This window comes from Canis aureus, chromosome X, assembly GCF_053574225.1.
Source record: "Canis aureus isolate CA01 chromosome X, VMU_Caureus_v.1.0, whole genome shotgun sequence".
NCBI lineage: Eukaryota > Metazoa > Chordata > Mammalia > Carnivora > Canidae > Canis > Canis aureus.
Window position 1 is genome coordinate 99,090,344 of NC_135649.1, and position 21,597 is coordinate 99,111,940.

The 21,597-nt window shown below is 43.5% G+C and overlaps 1 protein-coding gene and 1 pseudogene across 1 annotated transcript; both read right to left on the bottom strand.

Annotated features, from left to right (window-relative positions):
* Nucleotides 1-3,652: 3,652 nt before the first annotated feature.
* Nucleotides 3,653-6,542, bottom strand: LOC144307795 (melanoma-associated antigen B1-like). The gene is made up of 2 exons (XM_077887812.1): nt 6,390-6,542; nt 3,653-5,231 (listed from the first exon to the last, which is right to left on the bottom strand). The coding sequence occupies exon 2, from the start codon at nt 5,180-5,182 to the stop codon at nt 4,157-4,159; it is 1,026 nt and encodes a 341-aa protein (XP_077743938.1). The 5' UTR covers nt 5,183-5,231; nt 6,390-6,542; the 3' UTR covers nt 3,653-4,156.
* An 8,993-nt stretch (nt 6,543-15,535) lies between these two features.
* Nucleotides 15,536-19,869, bottom strand: LOC144308948 (melanoma-associated antigen B1-like; annotated as a pseudogene).
* Between the last annotated feature and the right edge of the window lie 1,728 nt (nt 19,870-21,597).

Below are 21,597 nucleotides of genomic sequence, written 5' to 3' on the forward strand. Positions count from 1 at the left end.
CAGAACATGAGAGACTCCTAACTCTGGGAAACGAACAAAGGGTAGTGGAAAGGGAGGTGGCCGGGGGGCGGGGGTGACTGGGTGACAGGCACTGAGGGGGGCACTTGACGGGATGAGCACTGGGTGATATGCTATATGTTGGTAAACTGGACTCCAATAAAAAAATTTTAAAAATTTAGATATGAACTGTTCATAACCACTGCTCACCCTTCACATAGTTATTAATAAACTTCTTGTGCCTGATGAAGAGCTGCAAAACTCAGCATCTTAATACAGCTGCCATTTGTCCCATGGATCTCTAGGCTGGCTAAGGTGGCCCTGCTTCATGCTGTCAGTTGTCAGGACCAGAGAGAGGGATGGCTGGGACTATTTCCATTGGTGATGTAGCAGTTTTAGAAAGTGAGGCAGGTCTTCTATGAGCTGTCATGGAAAGATCCTGCGTTCACTTCATTAAGTTATAAGAGCAAGTTACAGAACAATATACACATTATTGCCTATGTATGCCTAAAATCCCTTGTCTTTTTATAGTATGTCTACATATGAAAAAGCCTCAAATCAGCTTTAAAATGACACACATCAGACTGTTCATTGTGGTTACTATTGAAAACAGGGTTGAATTTTGGAGGAATGTTATAAGGGAGACTGTGATTGACCTGTGTCAGATTTTGAAAACAGGGTTGAATTTTGGAGGAATGTTATAAGGGAGACTGTGATTGACCTGTGTCAGATTTTTTTTTATGACTAGAATATATGTACTACTATTAGCTTTGTCATTAAAATGTTTAAATGAGCCTAGCAAGAGAAATAGCAGTTGCGTATTACTCAGATAAAGTTACTGCTACCCGATGCAACACAGAAAACCTGAAATCTGAATGGCTTAACATGACAAGATCTTTATTTCTCGTGTACATAAAACCTGACGGGGGTGATGTCAGGTGATCCAGAGATCCAGGCTGTCTCCATCATGTGGTTCCACATCTCAACACGGGCTCCCCATGTTTGCTGCTGAGTGGAAGAGAGAGCATGGAAGTGGCATACTCACAGTCATGTGCCTTGGCCTGGAGGTTACAAACATGCTTCTACTCACATATCAGTGGTAGGAGTTAGTCATATGACCCTTCCCAACTACAACTGGACTGGGAATGGAATTGCTTCTACATTGTAGGTGCTCAATTAAGAGCTACTGTAGCAATTGGTTATAACAACAAACTGTTCCCTTCTTGGAGGAGTTTTTGAGAAGGTTAAATTTACCCTGAAGTTCATCAATTATTTTCTACTGCATACAATGTAACAGATGCTTTCAAATATAGGATAGCTAATTCTCAAGAGGACCTTCTAGGGCAGCCCCAGTGGCGCAGCGGTTTAGTGCCACCTGCAGCCTGGGGTGTGATCCTGGAGACCTGGGATCGAGTCCCATGTCGGGCTTCCGGCATGGAGCCTGCTTCTCCCTCTGCCTGTGTCTCTGCCTCTCTCTCTCTCTCTCTGTCTCTATGAATAAATAAGTAAAATCTTAAAAAAAAAAGAGGACCTTGTAAATCTTAGCAGGAAGGGCTCACCCCTTGTCCCTCAACAGCACCTTTCTGCATGGCCATTTGCAACAACTTGTATAATCTCAGTAGGCTGAGACTTTTCTCTTACCTTTTGGCATGTGGTTAAAATCATGGCTACCCACCACCCGACTGAACATGCCTGAATACCTGATCAGATGCCATTAAGTACACTGTAAAAACAGCATTTTCCCTGGGACAGATACAGACAAGATTTGCTGGAAGAATGGTGAATTCTTTTTCCTTTTCATTGAAAGTTAGCATGTCTGCTAAGGACTCCAAGATGGGTTTTTAGAAATTTAGCCTCAGTAGACATTTTCTTCCATGGTGATTTCCTCAGTCCTTCCTCATCTACCACTTAGGAGGTAACTTTGGTTCTTGACCACTTAGTTAAGCTCACTCATCAGTGTATGAATTCGGTGGCCACATTAAAGTAAGAAACTCCATTAAAATCCTACTGCAAATATCAGGTTGTTTCCAAAAAAGTCCTCTCCAGCCTCAGAGTTACAAACAGACTCTGAACTTCCATGTCAAATCAGAATGTACCTACTAGCTGATTTGGTAAAAAAACAAAACCAAAAAGCCACAAACTTTGTGAGGTGGAAGGACCCAGGGAGTTTAGCTTTGCTGTCAGAATCACAGTATGAGTAGGAAATATCAGAGAGGGAGACAGAACATGACTCTGGGAAATGAACAAGGGGTGGTGGAAAGGGAGGTGGGCGGGAGGTGGGGGTGCACTTGATGGGATGAGCACTGAGTGTTATGCTGTATGTTGGCAAATTGAACTCCAATAAAAAAATAGAATGTGGTAAACTAGTTCTTGTAAATATTTAAGAATTAGTAACAAAGATATCATATTATAAAAAAAAAGAATCCCACTGAAGGACAGTTGCTGTCAGAGGGGACCATGGGGAAGAATGGGAGCTTCAGGGAGTCAGAATGCTCTAAGTCAGGGCGGGGGGTGAGGGGAATGGGCTGTACGTTCTACCAGGAGCAGATGCAACCTCCAGAGGAGGACACAGAGGGATCTTCCAGCAAGTCAGGTCCCAGTGTGGACGTGAGGGCCCTCTGGGGAGGTCCCAGGGGAGGGAGGTGTCCTGCAGGAAAGTGCCGGGACTGGACACATGTGCTGGGACCAGGGCAGAGCCAGCTCTGCAGGGACCCTGGAACAAGGGGCAGGAAGATCCTAGAAATGAACCTCATGGACAATCCCCAAATTGTGCTTTTCATTTTCACCTTCCTTATTCCTTTTTAAAGACTTTATTTATTTATTCATGAGAAACAGAGAAGTAGAGACATAGGCAGAGGGAGAAGCAGGCTCCCTGTGGGGAGCCCAATGCAGGACTCCATCCCAGGAGTCACGACCTGAGCCAAAGGCAGACTCTCAAGCACTGAGCCACCCGGGTCCTCCACCTTCCTTCTTTAGACGTGCTTTTAGTACTTTGGCCACAGGGTCCTTCTCTCATTGCCTGAGAGACATCATGGAACAGTGAGAAGAGAAAGTAAGAGACATGAGGTTGACCTCAGGCTGGGAGGAGCGGAACAGCATGGAACCAGACCAGGCTCCATTCCTGGTTCTATCAGTTCACCCGCTAAGTGAACTTGAGAATATTTCAAGCTTTTCATCTGCCAAGTGGATTGGAGAAGTCCTGTTCTGTAGGACTGTTGCAACATATGCAATATTTGTGAAGTACCTGGCATCGTGACTGGCAAATGTTGGGTCTTTAATAAATGTTAGTTATTATTATGCTTAGTCTTATACCAGAAAAAACTTTCATGTCTGGGATAGTTTTTTGTCCAGATGTCAGAGACTGCAGTGCTGTCTTCTTGAATGGCAGCTATGCACTGAGAAGACCCCAAAGTGTCCTGCCTCAGAGAATTTATGCTTCACTGTTCTCATTTGCCCCTGTTCCTCATAGCTTTTTTTTTAACTTGTCTTTTACGTGTTAGAGTTCATCATACCCATCTTTCTTATATAATAATGGCTCTTACACTCTAAAAATCTACGTGTAGGGTCTTTACCCTTAGCATCATCATTATTTACAGCCTCCCAAAGAACAGATGCTCAATTAATAATAAGAATAAATAGGGCACTAGGCAAGGAATGTACTTTATTACTATTTAATTTTATCTGCATTCATGAATAAGGACATTCAGATATATATCCTTGAATTTTACAAAAAGAAAGACAAAATGAATAAGACAATCCAAGATTTAACTACATTTTACTTTGTTTCTATTTTAAAACCACAGCTGTATTTTTGCTGGTTCTTTCATATTTCCAAGAATAATCCCCACTCCAACACCATATTATCTTGTTCTGGAACCCAAAGGAGATGCAAAAATTTTCAAGCTATATTACACAATACCAAAACTCTTACTCTTAAACCTGTTTAACTGCAATGTGTGATCTATGTCATTTATAAACTTATATTCTGAATCTAAATAAACATTCTAATGAAAGGAACATTTGTAAGCTACCAAGGACAATAGGAAAAATAAAAAGAAGATACATATTATGATCTTGCCAACCCCACCTTAGGCTCTCACTACTTAAAAGGTTGGCAGCCCTCATCAAACACAGAGGGAAGAATCTGCCTCAGCCCTCTCTAGGGAGGAGTGGAGCGGCTGGATGTGGCCCTGGAACGTGCACTGGCCTTGGTAGCAGAGGCAGCCTTAGCCGTGGCTCTGGCCTGGGCTCGCTCTTCCTCATCTCGCAGAGCCTCTTCATAATGGAATGGGAAGGCACTGGGGACAGTATCATGGACCTTCGCCAAAAACTCTAGGACTCTCATCTTGCTGGTCTCGGCATGGGCTCTCGGGCCCCACAGGAACTCGTAGCGTGGAGGATCACTACCGGACACCTGGCGGTATTCCAGGTACTTTTCCTGCACCAAATCTTGGGTGATGAGCTTCCTGGGCTCCCCAAAAACTACGTGCTTCCTTCCTTCATAGACGCCCAAGATATTCATGAATTCCCAGATATCCTCTTCAGAGGCTCGGTTGCCACTCAGGAAGATCACACTCAGAAGAGGCATAAGAAGACCATTCTTAGGAGGACCCCAGCCATTGCTCACATCGCCATCACTGGTGATGTCTAGGCTGCTCACGAGGGTATAGGAGTGACCACTGGGCTTGATTTCCTTTAATTCTAGGCCAAAGACCAGCTCCAGGTGCTCAGAGGCTTTCCCGAAGATGTCAGGGAAATCTTCCTTGTACCTTTTGTTGATGATCTTCAGCATCTCTGCCCTTATAATGGGTGCCTTCATTGCATACCTTTCTAGCATGAACTGCATCAATATTCCCACCTTCCTGGTTAGAAGATCATTGCGAGCGCTTTCAGGGGAAGTTGAGGCCTGGGAGGAATGTTTACCTCCGTCAACCCGGCTCTTGGCACCTGCATTAGATCTGCGGCGTGAACCACGTGCAGCAGAAGAGCTAGTGGCTTGGGATCCCTGAGGCTTCTGGGAAGCGCCAGCAGCAGAGGAGCTCGAGGGAGCATCCCCAGAAACAGAAGAGGGGGACTTATTGACCTCTTCTGTAGTGGCCTGAGTATCCCCAAGGCCCTGGCTCTCAACACGGGCCTGGCAGCGTTTCTTACGGGCACGGAGCTTACTCTTTTGGCCCCGAGGCATGACTAGGTCAGGGACAGCAGGCACAAGTGTGGGCAGATGATGCCGGCACCTGGAGCAGGGAATATGAGAGTGTGAGCACCACAGCAGGGAGAGACCACCTTGGCTTTTAAAGAAGGCACCTTTGTAGGTTCTGTGAGGGTATGGCTCTAGGACCCCACAGGGTTCTTGCTCTTGGTCATTCTGTCTCTTGAAAACCCAAGGGAGGAAATCAGAGTAGTCCTAGGACTCCCAGCACTAACAACAGGGGTGGTGTCATAAGCTACTCTTTCATTCGGGTATCGAGTGGTCTCCATTTCCTTACTCAGGGTCTTCACCTTGACTCCAAACCCTTCCTGGGGCTCTACTCTCTGCTGCTCTGAGGCCATAACCCTTAGACAAAGGTCCTCATATTTCTGGGACCTGAGTTGACAGCCTCCGTGAGCTGACTGGGGCCTATGCCTGCTAATAGCAGGGGCGAGACTCTTCACCCCCACTGTTCTGGAGTCAGTGGCTCCCTCAGACCCCATTCAGGACTTGACCTTGACTCCAGGTAGGATTTGGGATTCCTCCATCTCCCTGAGCCTACAAGCCTCAGAGCAAAAGGCCTCACCTCCCTGAGTAGCTAGAAAAGAATTCAGGGTGCTGCCCATCTGAGTACCTCACCTAGGGGCTCCCAGATCTGAGAGCCGGGGTGCTGCTGTGTGCAGCTCCCTATTTTGTGGAGAGGGGTGCTTATTAGCAATGATGGTCCTACCTTTACTCCTTTTAGAGCCCAAACTCGTCCCTCCGCCTATGGTGCTGCCTCCTTTACATAAAGGCCTTTCTTAAAAAAAGAAGAAAAAAGAAAAGAAAAGAAAAGAAAAGAAAGAAAAGAAAAGAAAAGAAAAGAAAAGAAAAGAAAAGAAAAGAAAAGAAGTCCTTTCTCTACCAAAACCACCCCCTAGGCAAAAATGAGGGGTTATCTCAGCCCGAATTACTCCAGGGCATTCCAGGACTGCCAGCAGGCGTGGGGCAGCTGCCTTTGGACAAAGGCCCTCTCCTCCCTGGGGCCGTGCAGTCCGTAAGGCCCCGAGGCCAAGCGGTAATGAGGCTGCCGGGACCGCTTGGCCTTATAGGCCGCTGGGACCTCCCTGAGCCGAACCGAAGGGTCAGGTTCAGGGACCCAACTTTATTATGGGAGGCCGAGGGGGGAGGAGGAATCTCTTCGGTTCCCCCTCAGAGTTCTTACCTTGAATTCAGATCAGTCCCGGGAATCCGGCTCCCGCCAAGCGCACAAATATGGCGCCCGGCGGTGGAAGCCCCACCCAGAACGGAAGTCGGGTGAACCGCATCCGGTGTTGGCCGCGGTCCAGGGTCTCCAAGGATCGAAAGCAGAGGCGGGGCTCTGTGCGACTTCACTGCTTAGGGCTCCTCACGCAGGTCCTCACCGCGTCTCTCTGGGCCTGGGCTTCTCTCTCTGCTGGCCCGGGCCTGCCAGCGCCCAGAGCCCCCAGCCTCCCCAGTCCTCTTGCTATTCCCCTGGCTACTCCTTCCTGGGCCACAGAAGCCTGGCAAGAGGGGCGGGACTCTGTGAGCCTCCCACTTTCAGGAGAGATTCCTTGACGGGCCATACCTGGACTGTAGTTATGGCCAAGACTTCTTCCCCTGTAGAGCTGGGACCCATCCTGTTAGAGAAGGCCATTCCTTCTCTGAGACTCACCAGGCAGAATGAGGGGACTCCAGTTAGAGCTCTTCTGGGTCCCCCAGGGCTAAGAATGATACAGGATTCTATTTAGTCCCCTTTGCTTTGGGGGTTCCCTCATAACACTCATGGTCTTCACATGAATTCTTATTAGGGCCCAGGTCCCTCCCTCTGCAAAACTGAGGCAGCTTCCATCAAACAGAGGCCCTCACCTTCCCGAGACTTTCCAAGCTAAAACCAGCCTGACATCACTGCCCAGGGCTTCCCAGGGAGGACAGCATAGGGGATGTTGTAGGGCCTCCTTTTATGCTGTGAGTGCTACTCTTAGTCCACATTTGAGGCCTCACCTTGACAGATGACCAATCCTGTAACTTCACTCTGCTTTCCTGTAGCTGCTTATCTTACATGAAGGTCCTCCTTTCCTGAGAATTCCAAGTTGAAAATGAGGCTGATCCTTGTCTGATCACAGTCTTTGGGTGCCTCCAAGAACAGATAGCAGAGATGTGATGCTATAGGACCTCAATGTTCTGGCTGGGTCCTTTCATCATTTCTCATTCATGGTCCTCACCATATCTTTCAGAGCCTGGGACTCCTACTAAGCTTAGGTCACCATCCTTAGGTCTTTGGATGACCCTAATATGTTGGGGGTAGTTGTCTCTTCAGGACTTATTCATGGGGGTCCTCATCTTGGCTTGTCTCTTGATTAAAGGCTTCCTGGGAAATGACATGTACTTGCAAGTGCTTGACCAATTTCTTTACTGCATGTCTTGCAGAAAATGAGTCCGTGTCCCAAGAGTGATGTAAGATTAGGAAAAAGCAGCATACATCTGGGAGCCCAGGACAGGTGTTGTGGTGTCTGAGGAAAAAAATAAAAGCTGATATATTCCTTCTCTTCACCAGCCATACTTGAGGTAGCTCTAAAAGATTTACCTTTAACAGAGAAGGATAGAGCCAGATGATTTTGTGAGTCTCTGATCTTTTGAGAATATCTGATTTTGCACATGGAGATGATCATATTGTCACTGTCTCTTTCTCTCCTTTATTCATATATCTTATTTGTTTTGGTATTCTTATTGCACTGGTTATGTATTCCAATCCAGTGTTTTGGTCACAGAGTTTTCCTTTTCACCATTTGAGATACATTTTGGAGTAGTAGAAGAAAGTGAATTAAGTGAAGCATGCTCAGCCTCAAGCTGAGAGGAGTGGAAAAGTATGAGCTTTGGACAGATTCAGACCAAAGGTCTAATCCCAGCCCCATCACTTACTAGCTCTGTGAACTGGCTGCATTAGCAAGTTCTATGGGCTTCAGGCTCTGCATCTGTGAAATGGGTTTGTTAAACTTGTCTCACAGGGCTGATGGGACATGGTTCATGTACATAAAGCACCTGGAAAGATGCCTGGAATGCACTGAGACTTTACACAATATCTGTTATTACCATGATTATGATTATTTTGACCTCAGAGGATACTACCCACCCTGATGGAATATGTTTTGATCTAGGAGATATCAGAGAATATATGTCACTCTAGAACATGGAACACCAAATCAGTCCAAAGTGCTGCTAACAGAGACTCTCTAAGTAAATTTCTCCCCAATAAATCATACTTCAAGTGTGGGGGTAGTCTTTTCCAGATGAATACAACTCAAATCTTCTAGAATTGGATTCAAAGATCAATTCTTTCTTCTCAGCTGCCCCTTTACCCAAAGCACCCTATCTTCATTAACTTCACCATCACCTAAAATCTATACCTCTCTTAGAGTTGGTAGAATTAGAGCCAAATAAAAAAACAAAACAAAACAAAACAATAACGCTGAATTTGAATGCTCTTTTAATAAAATGGGTCCTGACTCCCCAACTTAGAGCAAAGAGTTCCTGCCCAGTGGTTTCTGAGTTTCCATCCTCAAAAGAATACTGCCCTTATGACTCAGGAACTCCCTGGAGATGATGTGTAATAAAACACCTAGTGTGTGCTCTGTGTTCCCCTGCACTGGGGACAGAAGCACAGGATATGTTCCATCCGTGCCTTGGGTGGAGGTCCTCTCCGATTTACTCATGTCTCAAAGTAACTGTTAAAGGTCGTTTTCCATTCCAGACTTTAATCTCTCAACTGGAGACCTGGCTTCTGTTCGCCACTTCCACAGCCACCTTTAGCCCACCATACAGCTAACTTGAAATTACTTCCCATCGCAGAGCTTTCAGCTGCCAAAAGGCCCAAGTTGCCTTGCCCTGGGGAATTTTACACTAGAACTCATCTGGAGACCCCTTCCCTCCTTTTCATCCCTTATTTTTACTCGTCCTTTCGTTCTTAGGGAGTATCTTACCACCTACTTTATATGACAGCTGCTCTCAGACTCCACAGTTTTATAGGCAGGGGTTGGGTCTGTTTTTCTTATCACCGCCAGTACTAGGCAGGAGCCCTCCAAAGAGTAGGTGCTAAATTAATATTTGGGCAATTAAAAAGCAAGAGCGCAAGTCAAATTTATTGCGATTTAATTTCATTTTGACTAAGCTAAGCCAATCCGGGTACATATACTTCAATTTTATAAAGGAAGATTAAAAGGAATAAAACAAACCAAGAGCTGACTATATTTCACATTTTTTCTGTATCTTATGATCACACAGACATTACTGTGGAGGAATTCCCTGTTTTCACAAAAACTGCATATTCCACTGTTCTGTTACCTAGTTCTGAATGACAAGAAATGGTTCAAGTGTTTCATTTGTTTTATGAAATACTAAAATTCTTATTTTTAAACTTGATAAACTCCAATAAGTGTATGACTCATGTCATCTATAAACTTGGATTCTGAAGCTAAATAAACCTCTAACTGAAAGGAAAGCCATTGGGGGGAGGCAAGATGGCGGAAGAGTAGGGGTCCTCGTTTCATCTGGTTCCCCCAGCTTACCTAGATGATTTCCAAACCATCCTGAACACCTACGAATTCAACTTGAGATGTAAAGAGAGACCAGCTGGAAGGCTAGAGAGGGAAGTGATGGCTTCTGACAAGGTAGGAGGGCGGAGAAGAGGGCCGGAAGGGATATACTGGAAGATAAACGGGGGAGGGAGCCGTGGAAAGCCGCTGCAGCACAATCGGGAGCTTTAGAAATCTGCGCTTGAGTCTTCCCTGACTAAAAAGTGCTCAGTGGGGAAACAGGGCAGAGTCGCAGGAGGGGCAGTGGAGTCTCAATATTCCTGGGGACACAGTAAGAATAGGGGCGCCCAAGAGAGAGCTCACCGCAAACGTGGGTGGGCCCCCAGGAGAGCTGGACCGCAGCAACCCTCGCGGGGCTTCCGGGAGAGGCGGGCCGGGCCGTAGGCCAGCGACTGAGCTCAGAGCGCCCCAGCGCAGCAGCGGACACAGGCAGGCTATGCTCGTTCCCTCTGGGAGACGCGGACCCCCAAGGTGCAAGTTCGGAGGCTCAGTGCTCACCCCAGGGCGCTGCAGCGGACAAAGCTGGCTGTTCTCGTGACCTCTGGGAGAGGTGGAACCGGGCCGGGCACAAGATGGCGAACGCTCTCCTGCCGCCTGGCGCTCGTCAGCTTGTACAGGTCAGTGCCCCACGCCTGCCCCCGGAGGGTCTAGGCCAGTGTGCACGGAGAGACTGCGGTTCGGTGCCTGCGGGGAGCTCTTGGCTCCGGGGCTGGAGATGTGGCCGCTGCCACTTTTTCCCCCTCCTCTCACCTGGGAGAGGCATGGCCTCTAGGGCACAAAGGCCTCACAGGGACAAACAGCTTCACACTGAGCTGGGCCACCTGGCAAGGGGCGGGGCATCTCCGCTCAGACACCTGAGAATCAGCACAGCAGGCCCTTCGTCCCCAGAAGAACTGCTGGAAGAACTAGGGAAGAGCAACCCTACTGACCAAGCAGTGCTGGAGAGCGCCAGGACTGAGGGAAAATGGTATATAAAACTGGAGGGTTTTTTCCCTTAAGATTAATTTATCTTTCAGGTTAAAAATTCCCAATATTTTTTCTCTTTTCCTGCCTTAACTACAATATTTTATCGACTCTTTGATTTTAGGGTTTTTCCTTTTTGACTTTCATATTTCTACAATTACATGTCTTAGATATAGTCTTTACTTTTGGATTCCTTTCAACGTATTCAATTTAATTTTTGTAGATATATAAGTTATGGGGTTTTTTTGTCTTGTTTTGATTTATAATTGTGGAATTTAGTACCTTCTAACATATGGACCAAAATACACTCAGAACCAAGTGGAGCACTATGTTGGTCCATTCTGTGAGATTATATTCTTTCTTCCTTCCCATTCTACCCCGCCCCCTTTATCTGGTTTCTGTTTTTGTGGTTGCTCTTGTGTCTTTATATAAGTTTTGCTGGCTTATATAAATTTGGAATTTAGCACCTTCTAATATACAGAACAAAGTACACTCAGAACCAAGAGGATCACCCTCTAGGTCCACTCTAGGTTTCACTCTGTGAAACTATATTCTCTCTCTTCCATCATTTCCCCCCCACCCTTTTTTTTTAATATATTATTTTAAAATTTGTTTTCCACTTTCATGGTCTTTTTGTTGTTGTTGTTGTTTTCTTTTTCTTTTATTTTCTGGTCCCTGACCTCCTCGAGAATTGTCTAGGGTGTATTTTACTTAGGTAGTGGCTGATATTTTTGACTCTGCTCACTCATATAGACATTCTGCACTGGACAAAATGACTAGAAGGAAGAATTTACCACAAAAGAAAGAATCCGAAGTAATACTCTCTGCCACAGACTCAATGAATATGGATTTAAGTAGCATGTCAGAGATACAATTCAGAGGTACAATTAAAAAATTACTGGTGGCTCTTGAAAAAAGCATAAAAGACTCGAGAGATACTCTTACTGCAGAATTGAGATCTAATCAGGCCAAAATTAAAAGTACTTAACTGAGATGTAGTCTAACCCTAGCTTTAACTGCTAGGGTTAATGAGGTAGAAAAGAGTGAATTACATAGAAAACAAGTTGATTGGTGGAAAGGAAGCAAGGTGAGGAAAAAAGAAAAACAAGAGTCCACAAGGAGAAGCCTTGGGAAATAAATGATAGTTTGAGAGGGAATGATATTCATCTGATTGGGATTCTAGAAGATGTAGAAAGAGAGAGGACCACAAAGTATATTTGAACAAATCATAGCTGAGAACTTCCCTAATCTGGGGAAGGAAACAGGCACTCATATCCAAGACATAGAGAGGACACCCTCCCCCAAATAAACAAAGATGGATCAACACCCAAACATATAATAGTGAAGTTTGCAAATTTCAAAGATAAAGAGAAATTCCTAAAAGCAGTTCGAGACAAAATTTTTAACTTATATGGGGAGAAATATCAGATTAACAGCAGACCTATCCACAGAGACCTGGCAGGCCAGAAAGGGCTGGCAGGATATACTAAATGAGAAAATGAGATATATACTAAATATATACTAGATATATACTCATTTATATCATTTTTATATATATTATACTCATTATATATCATTATATATCTCATTTAGGTATATACTAAATGAGAATGAGTACTAAATGAGAAAAACATGCAGCCAATAATACTTTATCAAGCAAAGCTACCATTCAATATAGAAGGAGAGAAAAAGAGGTTCCAGGATAGACAGAAACTAAAAGAATATGTCACCACCAAATCGGCTCTCCAAGAAATATTAAGGGAGACCTTGTAAGCGAAGGAGGGAGCCCAAAGAAACAATCCACAGAAAGAAGAACTGTATAGGTAATACTATGACACTAAGTTCATATCTTTCAATAGTTACTCTGTGATTGGGCTAAATGATTGCATCAAAAGACACAGGTTATTGGACTGGATAAAAAAGCAAGACCCATCTATATGCTGTCTACAAGAGACTCATTTTAGACCTAAGGACATCTCTAGACTGAAAATGAGGGGGTGGAGAATGATTTACCATTCAAATGATCCTCAAAAGAAAGCTGGGGCAGCAAACCTCATATCAGATAAATTATATATATTTTACAATATTTTACTTATTTATTCATGAGCAACACAGAGACACACACAGAGAGGTAGAAACATAGGCAGGGGGATCCCTGGGTGGCTCAGCAGTTTAGCATCTGCCTTTGGCCCAGGGCATGATCCTGGAGTCCTGGGATCAGGTCCCACATCAGGATCCCTTCATGGAGCCTGCTTCTCCCTCTGCCTTGTGTCTCTGTCTCTGCTCTGTCCCCCCCGCTCTCTGTGTCTCTCATGAATAAATAAATAAATAAAATCTTAAAAAAAAGAAACATAGGCAGACGAGAGAAGCAGGCTCCCCGTCAGGAGCCCTATGTGGGACTTGATTGCAGGACCCCGGGATAACACCCTGAGTCAAAAGCAGATGCTCAGCCACTGAACACCCAGGTGCCCCAGATAAATTACATTTTATACCAAAGATTGTAAAAAGAGATGAAGAGGGACACTATATCATGCTTAAAGGGTCTATCCAACAAGAGGACCTAACAACTATGAATATTTATGCCCCTAATGTGGGAGCAGCCAAGTATATCAATCAATTAATAACCAAAGTAAAGATATTCATAGATAATAATATATTAATAGTAGGAGACTTCAACATGGCACTCTCAGCAAAGGACAGATTTTCTAAGCAGAATATCACCAAAGAAACAAGGGCCTTGAATGACACACTAAACCAGATGGATTTCACAGATATATACAGAACCTTCCATCCTAATGCAACTGAATATACATTCTTCTCAAGTGCACATGGAACTTTCTCCAGAATAGACCACATATAGGGTGACAAATCAGGTCTTAACCGATATCAAAGATTGGGATTATCCCCTGCATATTTTCAGACCACAATATTTTGAAACTAGAACTCAATCACATGAAGAGATTTGGAAGGAACTCAAACACTTGGAAGTTAAAGAGCATCATACTAAAAGATGAATTGATCAACTAGGAAATTAGAAATAATAAAAAAGATTCATGGAAACTAACAAAGATGAAAGCACAACTGTTCAAAATGTTTGGGATACAACAAAGGCGGTCCTAAGAGGGAAATACATCACAATACAAGCCTCCCTCAAAAAATTTTTGGAAAAATTTCAAATACACAAGCTAAACTTGCACCTAAAGAAACTGGGAAAAGAACAGCAAGTAAAGCTTAAACCAAGCAGAAGAAGAGAGATAATAAAGATTAGAGGAGAACTCAATGAAATAGAGACTAGAAGACCTGTAGAACAGATCAATGAAACCAGCAGCTGGTTCCACAAAATAATTAATAAGATAGATAAACCCCTAGCCAGACTTATTAAAAAGAAGAGGAAAAGACTCAAAATAATAAAATCATGAACGAAAGAGGAGAGATCACAACCAATACCAAGGAAATACAAATGATTTTAAAAACATATTATGAGCAGCTGTATGTCAGAAAATTAGGCAATATGTAAGAAATTAATGCATTCCTGGAAACCTACAAATTACCAAAACTGAAACAGGAAGAAATAGAAAACCTGAACGGGCCAATAACCAGTGAGGAAATTGAAGCAGTCATCAAAAACTTCCCAAAAAACAAAAGTCCAGGGCCAGATGGCTTCCCAGGGGAATTCTACCAAACATTTAAAGAAGAAATAATACCTATTCTACTAAAGCTGTTTCAAGGAATAGAAAGGGATGGAATACTTCCAAACTCGTTCTGTGAGGCCAGCATTACCTTGATCCCAAAACCAGACAAAGACCCCACCAAAAAGGAGATTATAGACCAATATCCCTGGTGAACACAGATGCAAAAATTCTCACCAACATACTAGCCAATATGATCCAACAGGAAGGAGCCACAATGTCCTTCGACAGATGAATGGATAAGGAAAATGTGGTCTATGTATACAATGGAATATTACTTAGCCATCAGAAAGGATAAATACCTACTATTTGCTTCGATGTGGATAGAACTCAAGGGTATTATGCTGAGTGAAATAAGTCAATCGGAGAAAGACAATCATTTTTTTGTTTCGCTCATATGTGGAATATAAGAAACAGTGAAAGGGACTATAGGGGAAAGGATGGAAACTGAGTAGGGAAAAATTAGACAGGAAGACAAACCATGAGAAACTCCTAACTCTGGGAAACAAAGGGTTGCATAAGGGGAGGTGGGTAGAGGGAAGGGGTAACTGGGTGACTGGCATTAAGGAGAGCATGTGATGAGATGAGCACTGGGTGTTATACTATATGTTGGCAAGTTGAATTGAAATAAAATATTTTAAAAAAGAAAGGAAAGCCATTTAAAATTAGGAAGAGGGAATCCCTGGGTGGCTCAGTGGTTTGGCACCTGCCTTCAGCCCAGGGCATGGTCCTGGGGTCCCGGGATCGAGTGCCGCGTCAGGCTCCTTGCGTGGAGCCTGCTTCTCCCTCTGCCTGTGTCTCTACCTCTCTCTCTCTCACTCCCTCTGTGTGTGTGTGTCTTTCATGAATAAATAAATAAAATCTTAAAAAAATAAAAATTAGGAAGAAACAGATATATCTTCAATGTATACATATTGTACAGGAACACAAACATGTTACACACTGTGTTCCTGCAAGTGCCACCTGGGTGGAGAGTGACTGACTGTCTTTGTTAACCACAAAGTGAAGAATCTGCCTCAGCCCTCTCTGGGAAGAAGAGCGGCTGAATGTGGCCTGGGACTCTGCACTGGCCATGTAGTAGAGGCAGCCCCTGCTACGGCTCTGGCTCAGGCTCGTGCTCTCTCCTCGTCTTGCAGGCCCTCTTCATTATAGCATGGGAAGTCCATGATCTTGGCAAAAACTCTAGCATTTTCATCTTGGTGGTCTCAGCGTGGGCTCTTGGGTCTGCCAGGAATTCCCAACACGGAGGATCACTGTTGGGCATCTGTCTGTACTCCAGGTACCTTTCCTGCTCCTAATCTTCTGTGATGAGCTCCTGGGGCTCTCCAAAGATTAAATACCTCATCTTGGCACAGATGCCAAGCACATTTTGTCCTCCTCAGTGGCGTAGCTGCCATTCAAAGATCACACCCAGGAGAGGCATGAGAAGCTCATTCTTAGGAAGGCCCCAGCCACTGCTCACACTGCCATCACTGGTGAGATCTAGGCTGCTCAAGAGGGTATAGGGATGACCTCCAGGCTTAGTTTCCTTCAGTTTGAGGCTGAAGACCAGCTCCAGGTGCCCAAAGATCCTCCTGAGGATCTCAGGGAAGTGCTCTCTCTACATTTTGTTGACTATCTTCAGCATGTCTGCCTTCATATTGGGCTCCCTCACTGCATGCTTCTCCAGCAGGAAGTGCACCCACTTGCTCACCTTCCTGGCTAGGGAATGTTTCAGTGAGCTCTCAGCAGAGGTTGGGGCTTCAGAGCAACTTGCATTTTCTCATCTTGGCTCTTGACACCTTGTTAAGACCTCGTGCATGAAATAGCTGCAGAAGTAATAATGGTGGATCGGGATCTCTGAGGCTTCTAGCAGTGCCAGCAATAAGGCAATCTGAGGGAACATCTCCAAAAGAGAGGAGGAGAGGGAGTACTCTTGCTGCAGTGGCCTAAGCCCTCTTGAGATCCTGGGCCTTACCTCAGGCCCAGTGGCATTTCTTGTGTTGTTGAACTTACTCTACTGATACTGAGGAATGATGACTCTGTGGTCGTGAGCAGTAGGCCTGACCATGGGTAATAAGTGCACCTGGACAAGGGGCAATGAATGAGATGATGTGTGAACCTACAGCAGGGACATTCCACCTTGACTTTCAGCAAAGCCACCTCTGCAGGTTTTCTTGAGGACACTCTAGAAATCTACAAGGCTCTTGTTCTCCTAGTCAGTCTGTTCTGAGAATTTGCTGGAGGCAGAGTGATCCTTAGGCTACAGCCTGCCAGCTCTGTCTTTTCCTGACTAGTGTGACAGCATGGCTGGCAGTGGGGCCACATGTGTTCTAATGTGGCAAAGGGGTCCTCTATTTACCTTCAAAATTATCATAATAACTTCTGGCAAGATTTCATATCCTTTCTCTCTGCTACACTGAAATTGATACCTTAAAGCTCCCTGGGACCCAGGGAAAATAGCAAGAAAGGCACTTAAGCCCACCACCCTTACCAGGAGGCACTCGGTGCTTATAGCTCTGTGGGGACCTCTCTGTACTGGGATTGCTAAATCCTGAGTATCCATTTAGGGTCCTCATTTAGACACCATACAGGGTTGTGGACTGCCCCTCCCCCACACTTTCTGCTGACTGGTGACTGGACCCTCAGACCAAGGATCTCACCTCTTATAGATCTAATATAAAAAGTGATGTGGATCAATGAAAGAAATACTTGATAAGCTAGACATCATTAGAATTAACACTCAGCCTTGCAAAAAATCATCAAGAAAACAAGATGAGCCACAGACTGGGAGAAAATGTTTGCAAAGGATATATCTGATGAAGGCTGTTATCCAAAATAAACAAAGAGCACATAAAAGTCATCAAAAAGAAAACCAGCAGTCCAATAAAAATGGGCAAAATATGTGAACATATATCTCATCAAGGAAGATATATAGATGGCAAAAAAGCATATGAAAAGATGCTCAGAATCATGTCATTAGAAAGTTGCAAATTAAAATAAAAATGAATTGCCACTGCATGCCTTTTAGAATGTCAGAGTTTGCACTGACAGCAGCAAATTCTGGTGAGGATAGGAAGCAATAGGACCTCTAATTCATAGCTGATGGGGATACAAAATGGTACAGTCACTTTGCAGAAACAGTTTGGAAATTTCTTATTATGCTAAACATATTCTACACTGTTGGTGGGAATATAAATCGGTACAGCCACTTGAAAAACAGTATGGAGTTTCCTTAAAAAATTAAAAGCAGAACTACCACATAATTCAACAGTCCTACTTCTGCGTACCTATCCAAAGGAACTGAAATCAGGATTTTGAAGATATATCTGCACTCCCATGTTCATTGCAGTGTTATTCACAATAGCTAAGACATAGTTGCAGCCTAAACACCTACTGATGGACAAAAGGATACAGAAAGGGTGAAACATACATACAATGGAATATCATTCACCCTTTAAAAGGAGGAAACCTTACTAGTTGCAACAGTAAAAAGGGACATTATGCTAAGTGAAATAAAGCAGACACAGAAGGAAAAATACTACATGATACCACTTAGATGAAGAATCTAAAATAATCAGATTCACAGAAGCAGAGAGTGGTGGTTGCCAGGGGCTGGGAGGAGAGGTCTTAAAGGTTACAAAGTTTCAGTTATACAAGTTAAATAAATCCTGGAGATCTACTGGACAGTATAGAGACCACAATTAACAATACTGTATTGTATACTTAAAATTTTGCTAAGAGGATAGATCTGTTAGAGTGTTCCTGTAACACATAAATAAATAAGGTGGAAGGAAACTTTTGGAGGTGATGGATATTTTCATAACATAAATTATTGTGACAGTTTCATGGGTACATACTTATCTACAAGCTCATCAATTGCACACATCAAATATGTACAGCTTTTTGTCTGTCAATCATATCTTAATAAAGTGGTTTTTAAAAAAAATCCAACTAGAGGCATCTGGATGGCTCAGTGGTTGAGCATCTACCTTTGGCTCAGGTTGTGATCCTGGTGTCCTGGGATCGTGTTCCACATCAGGCTCCCTACAGGGAGCCTGCTTCTCCCTCTGCCTAGGTTTCTGTTGCTCTCTGTCTCTTAGGAACTAATACATTTAAAAAAAAATTAAAAATTAAAAATCCAACTAAACATACTATACCATCTAGCTAGCATGCTCTTTGGTATTTAACCAAGTGAGTTGAAAACTTATATCCTCAAAAAAACCTTCACATGGATGTTTACAGCAGCTTTATTCATAGTTGCCAAAACTAGAAAGCAACCGAGATGTCCTTCAGCAGGTAAATGGATAAACCATGACATCCCAACAATGGAATACAGGCTTATCTTGTTTTATTGTGCTTTGCTTTACTGCACTTTGCACATATTGCATTTATTATAAATTGAAAGTTTGTGGCAATCCTGCGCCAAGACAGTCTCTTGGTGCCATTTTTCCAAAAGCATGTGCTCACCTTGTGTCTCTATGTTGCATTTTGGTAATTCTCACAATATTTCAAACTTTTGTATTATTATTATATTTGTTATGGTGATCTGTGACCAGTGATCTGTGATGCTACTATTGTAATTGCTTTAGGGCACCACACATTGCACCTACCGAAGACGGTGAACTTAGTTGATAAATGCTGTATGTGGTCTGACTGCTCCACTGACTGGCTATTCCCCCATCTCTCTCTCTCTCCTCAGGACTCCCTATTCCATGAGGCACGAAAATGTGGAAATTGGTCCAATTAATAACCCTGCAATGGCCTTTAAGTGTTCAAGTGATAGGAAGAGTCGCATGTCTCTCACTTTAAACCAAAAGCTAGAGATGACTGAGCTTAGTAAGAAAGGCACGTTCAAAACTGAGAAAGTCAAAAGCTAGGCCTTTTGCACCAAACAGTTATCCAGGTTGTGAATGCAAAGAAAAGTTCTTGAAGGAAATTCAAAGTGCTCCTCCAGTGAACATACTAATGATAGGAAAGCATAACAGCCTTCTTGCTGATATGGAGAAAGTATTAGTGGTCTGGACAGAAGATGAAACCAGCTATGACATTCCCTTATGCCAAAGCCTACTCCAGAGCCAGGCCCTAACTCTCAATTCTATAAAAGCTGAGAGAGGTGACAAAACTGTGTAAGAAAAGATTGAAGCCAGCAGAGGCTTCGTGAGATTTAAGGAAAAAGTTGTTTCCAGAACAACATACAAGGTGAAGCAGCAAGTGCTGGTGGAGAAGCTGCAGTAAGTTATTGGGAAGATCTAGCTAGAATCATTAGCGAAGGTTGGCTGCACTAAACAGCAGATTTTCAATGTAAATAAAACAGCTTTTACTGGAAGAAGATGCCATCCAGGGCTTTCATAGGTAGATGGGACAAGTCAGTGTCTGGCTTCAGAGCTTCAAAGTACAGGCTGACTCTCTTATTAGCGGCTAATGCAGCTGATGACTTGAAGTTGAAGCCAATGCACATTTCTCATCCCCAAAATCCTAGGGCCCTTAAGATTATGCTAAATCTACTTTGTCTGTGCTCTATAGAAGCAACATCAAAGCTTGTGTGACAGGACATCTGTTTACAACATGGTTTTCTGAATATTTTAAGCCCACTCTTGAGACCTCAGAAGAAAAGATTCCTCTCAAAGTATGACGGCTTATTGACAATGCGCCTGGTCACCCAAGAGCTCTGATGCAGATGTACAATGAGATGAACATTGCTTTCATGCCTGCTAACACAACATCCACTCTCTGGCTCATAAATCAAGGAGTAATTTCGACTTTCAATTCTTATTGCGTGAGAAATATATTTTGTAAAGCTATAGCTACTATAGATAGTGATTTCTTCGATGGGTTTGGGCAAAGCCTTCTTGAAAGGATTCACCATTATAAATGCCACAAAGAACATTCATGATTCATGAGAAGAGATTAAAATATCAGCAGGAATACAAGCTTGAAAAAAGTTGATGCCAAACCCCCCTTGGTGACTTTGAGGGACTCAAACCTTCAGGGGAGGAAGTAATGGCAGATGTGGTAGAAAGAGCAACAGAACTGGAATTAAGAGTGGAGCCTGAAGATGGGATTGCATCACTGCAATCTCATGATAAAACTTTAATGGATCAAGAGTTGCTTCTAATGGATAAACATACATACATACATACATACATACATACATACATAAATGTAGTTTCTTGAGATAAAAACCACTCTTGGTGAAAACACTTTAAAGATAGTTGAAATGACAACCAATGATTTAGAATATTACATGAACCTAGTTGATTAAGCAGCAGCAGAATTTGAGAGGATTGACTCCAACTCGAAAGAAGTTCTGCTGTGGGTATAAACTACCAAACAGCATCACATGCCACAGAGAAATCATTTGTGAGAGGAAGAGCCAATCAATGCAGCACACTTCTGTGTTGCATTGCATCATTTTAAAAAACTGCCCACCACCCCAACCTTCAGCAACACCACCCTGATCAGTAGGCAGCCATCAACATCGAGGTAAGACCCTCCACCAACAAAGAGATTATATGATTCACTGAAAGCTCAGATGGCTAGGACTTTTTTTAGCAATAAAGTATTTTTTAAATTAAAGTATGCATGGGACACCTGGGTAGTTCAATCAGATAAGTGTCCAACTCTTGATCTTGGATCAGGTTGTGATCTCAGTGTTGTGAGATCAAACCCTACATCTAGCTCTGCACTGGGCATGGAGCCTGCTTAAGATTCTCTCTCTCCTTCTGCCCCTCTCCTCTCTCCTCCTCCCTTAAAAAATTAAGGTATGTACATTGTTTTTTAGGCATAATACTATAGCATACTTAACAGATTATAGTAGACTATAAACATAACTTTTATATGTACTGGGAAACCAAAAAAATTCCTTTGACTCACTTTATTGTGATATTCACTTTATTGCTGTGAGCTGGAACCAAACCCGCAGTATGTCTGAGTTATGCCTGTATTGTTTAGTGCTAAAAAGAAATGAGCTAATCAAGCCATGGAAAGGCATAGAGGAACCTTAGATGTGTATTACTAAGTGAAATAAGCCAATCTGAAAAGGCTTATTTCTGTGTGAGTCCAACTATCTGACATTCTGGAAAAGACAAAACTACAGAAAAAGTAAAAAGATCAGTGGTTTCCAGGGGTTGGGGGAGCAGGGAGGAATGAAGGGACAGAACACAGAGGATTTTAGAGCAGTGACATT

Coding starts and splice junctions, on each gene's coding strand:
- LOC144307795 (XM_077887812.1), bottom strand. CDS start 5,182: ATGCCTCGGGGCCAAAAGAGTAAGCTCCGTGCCCGTAAGAAACGCTGC.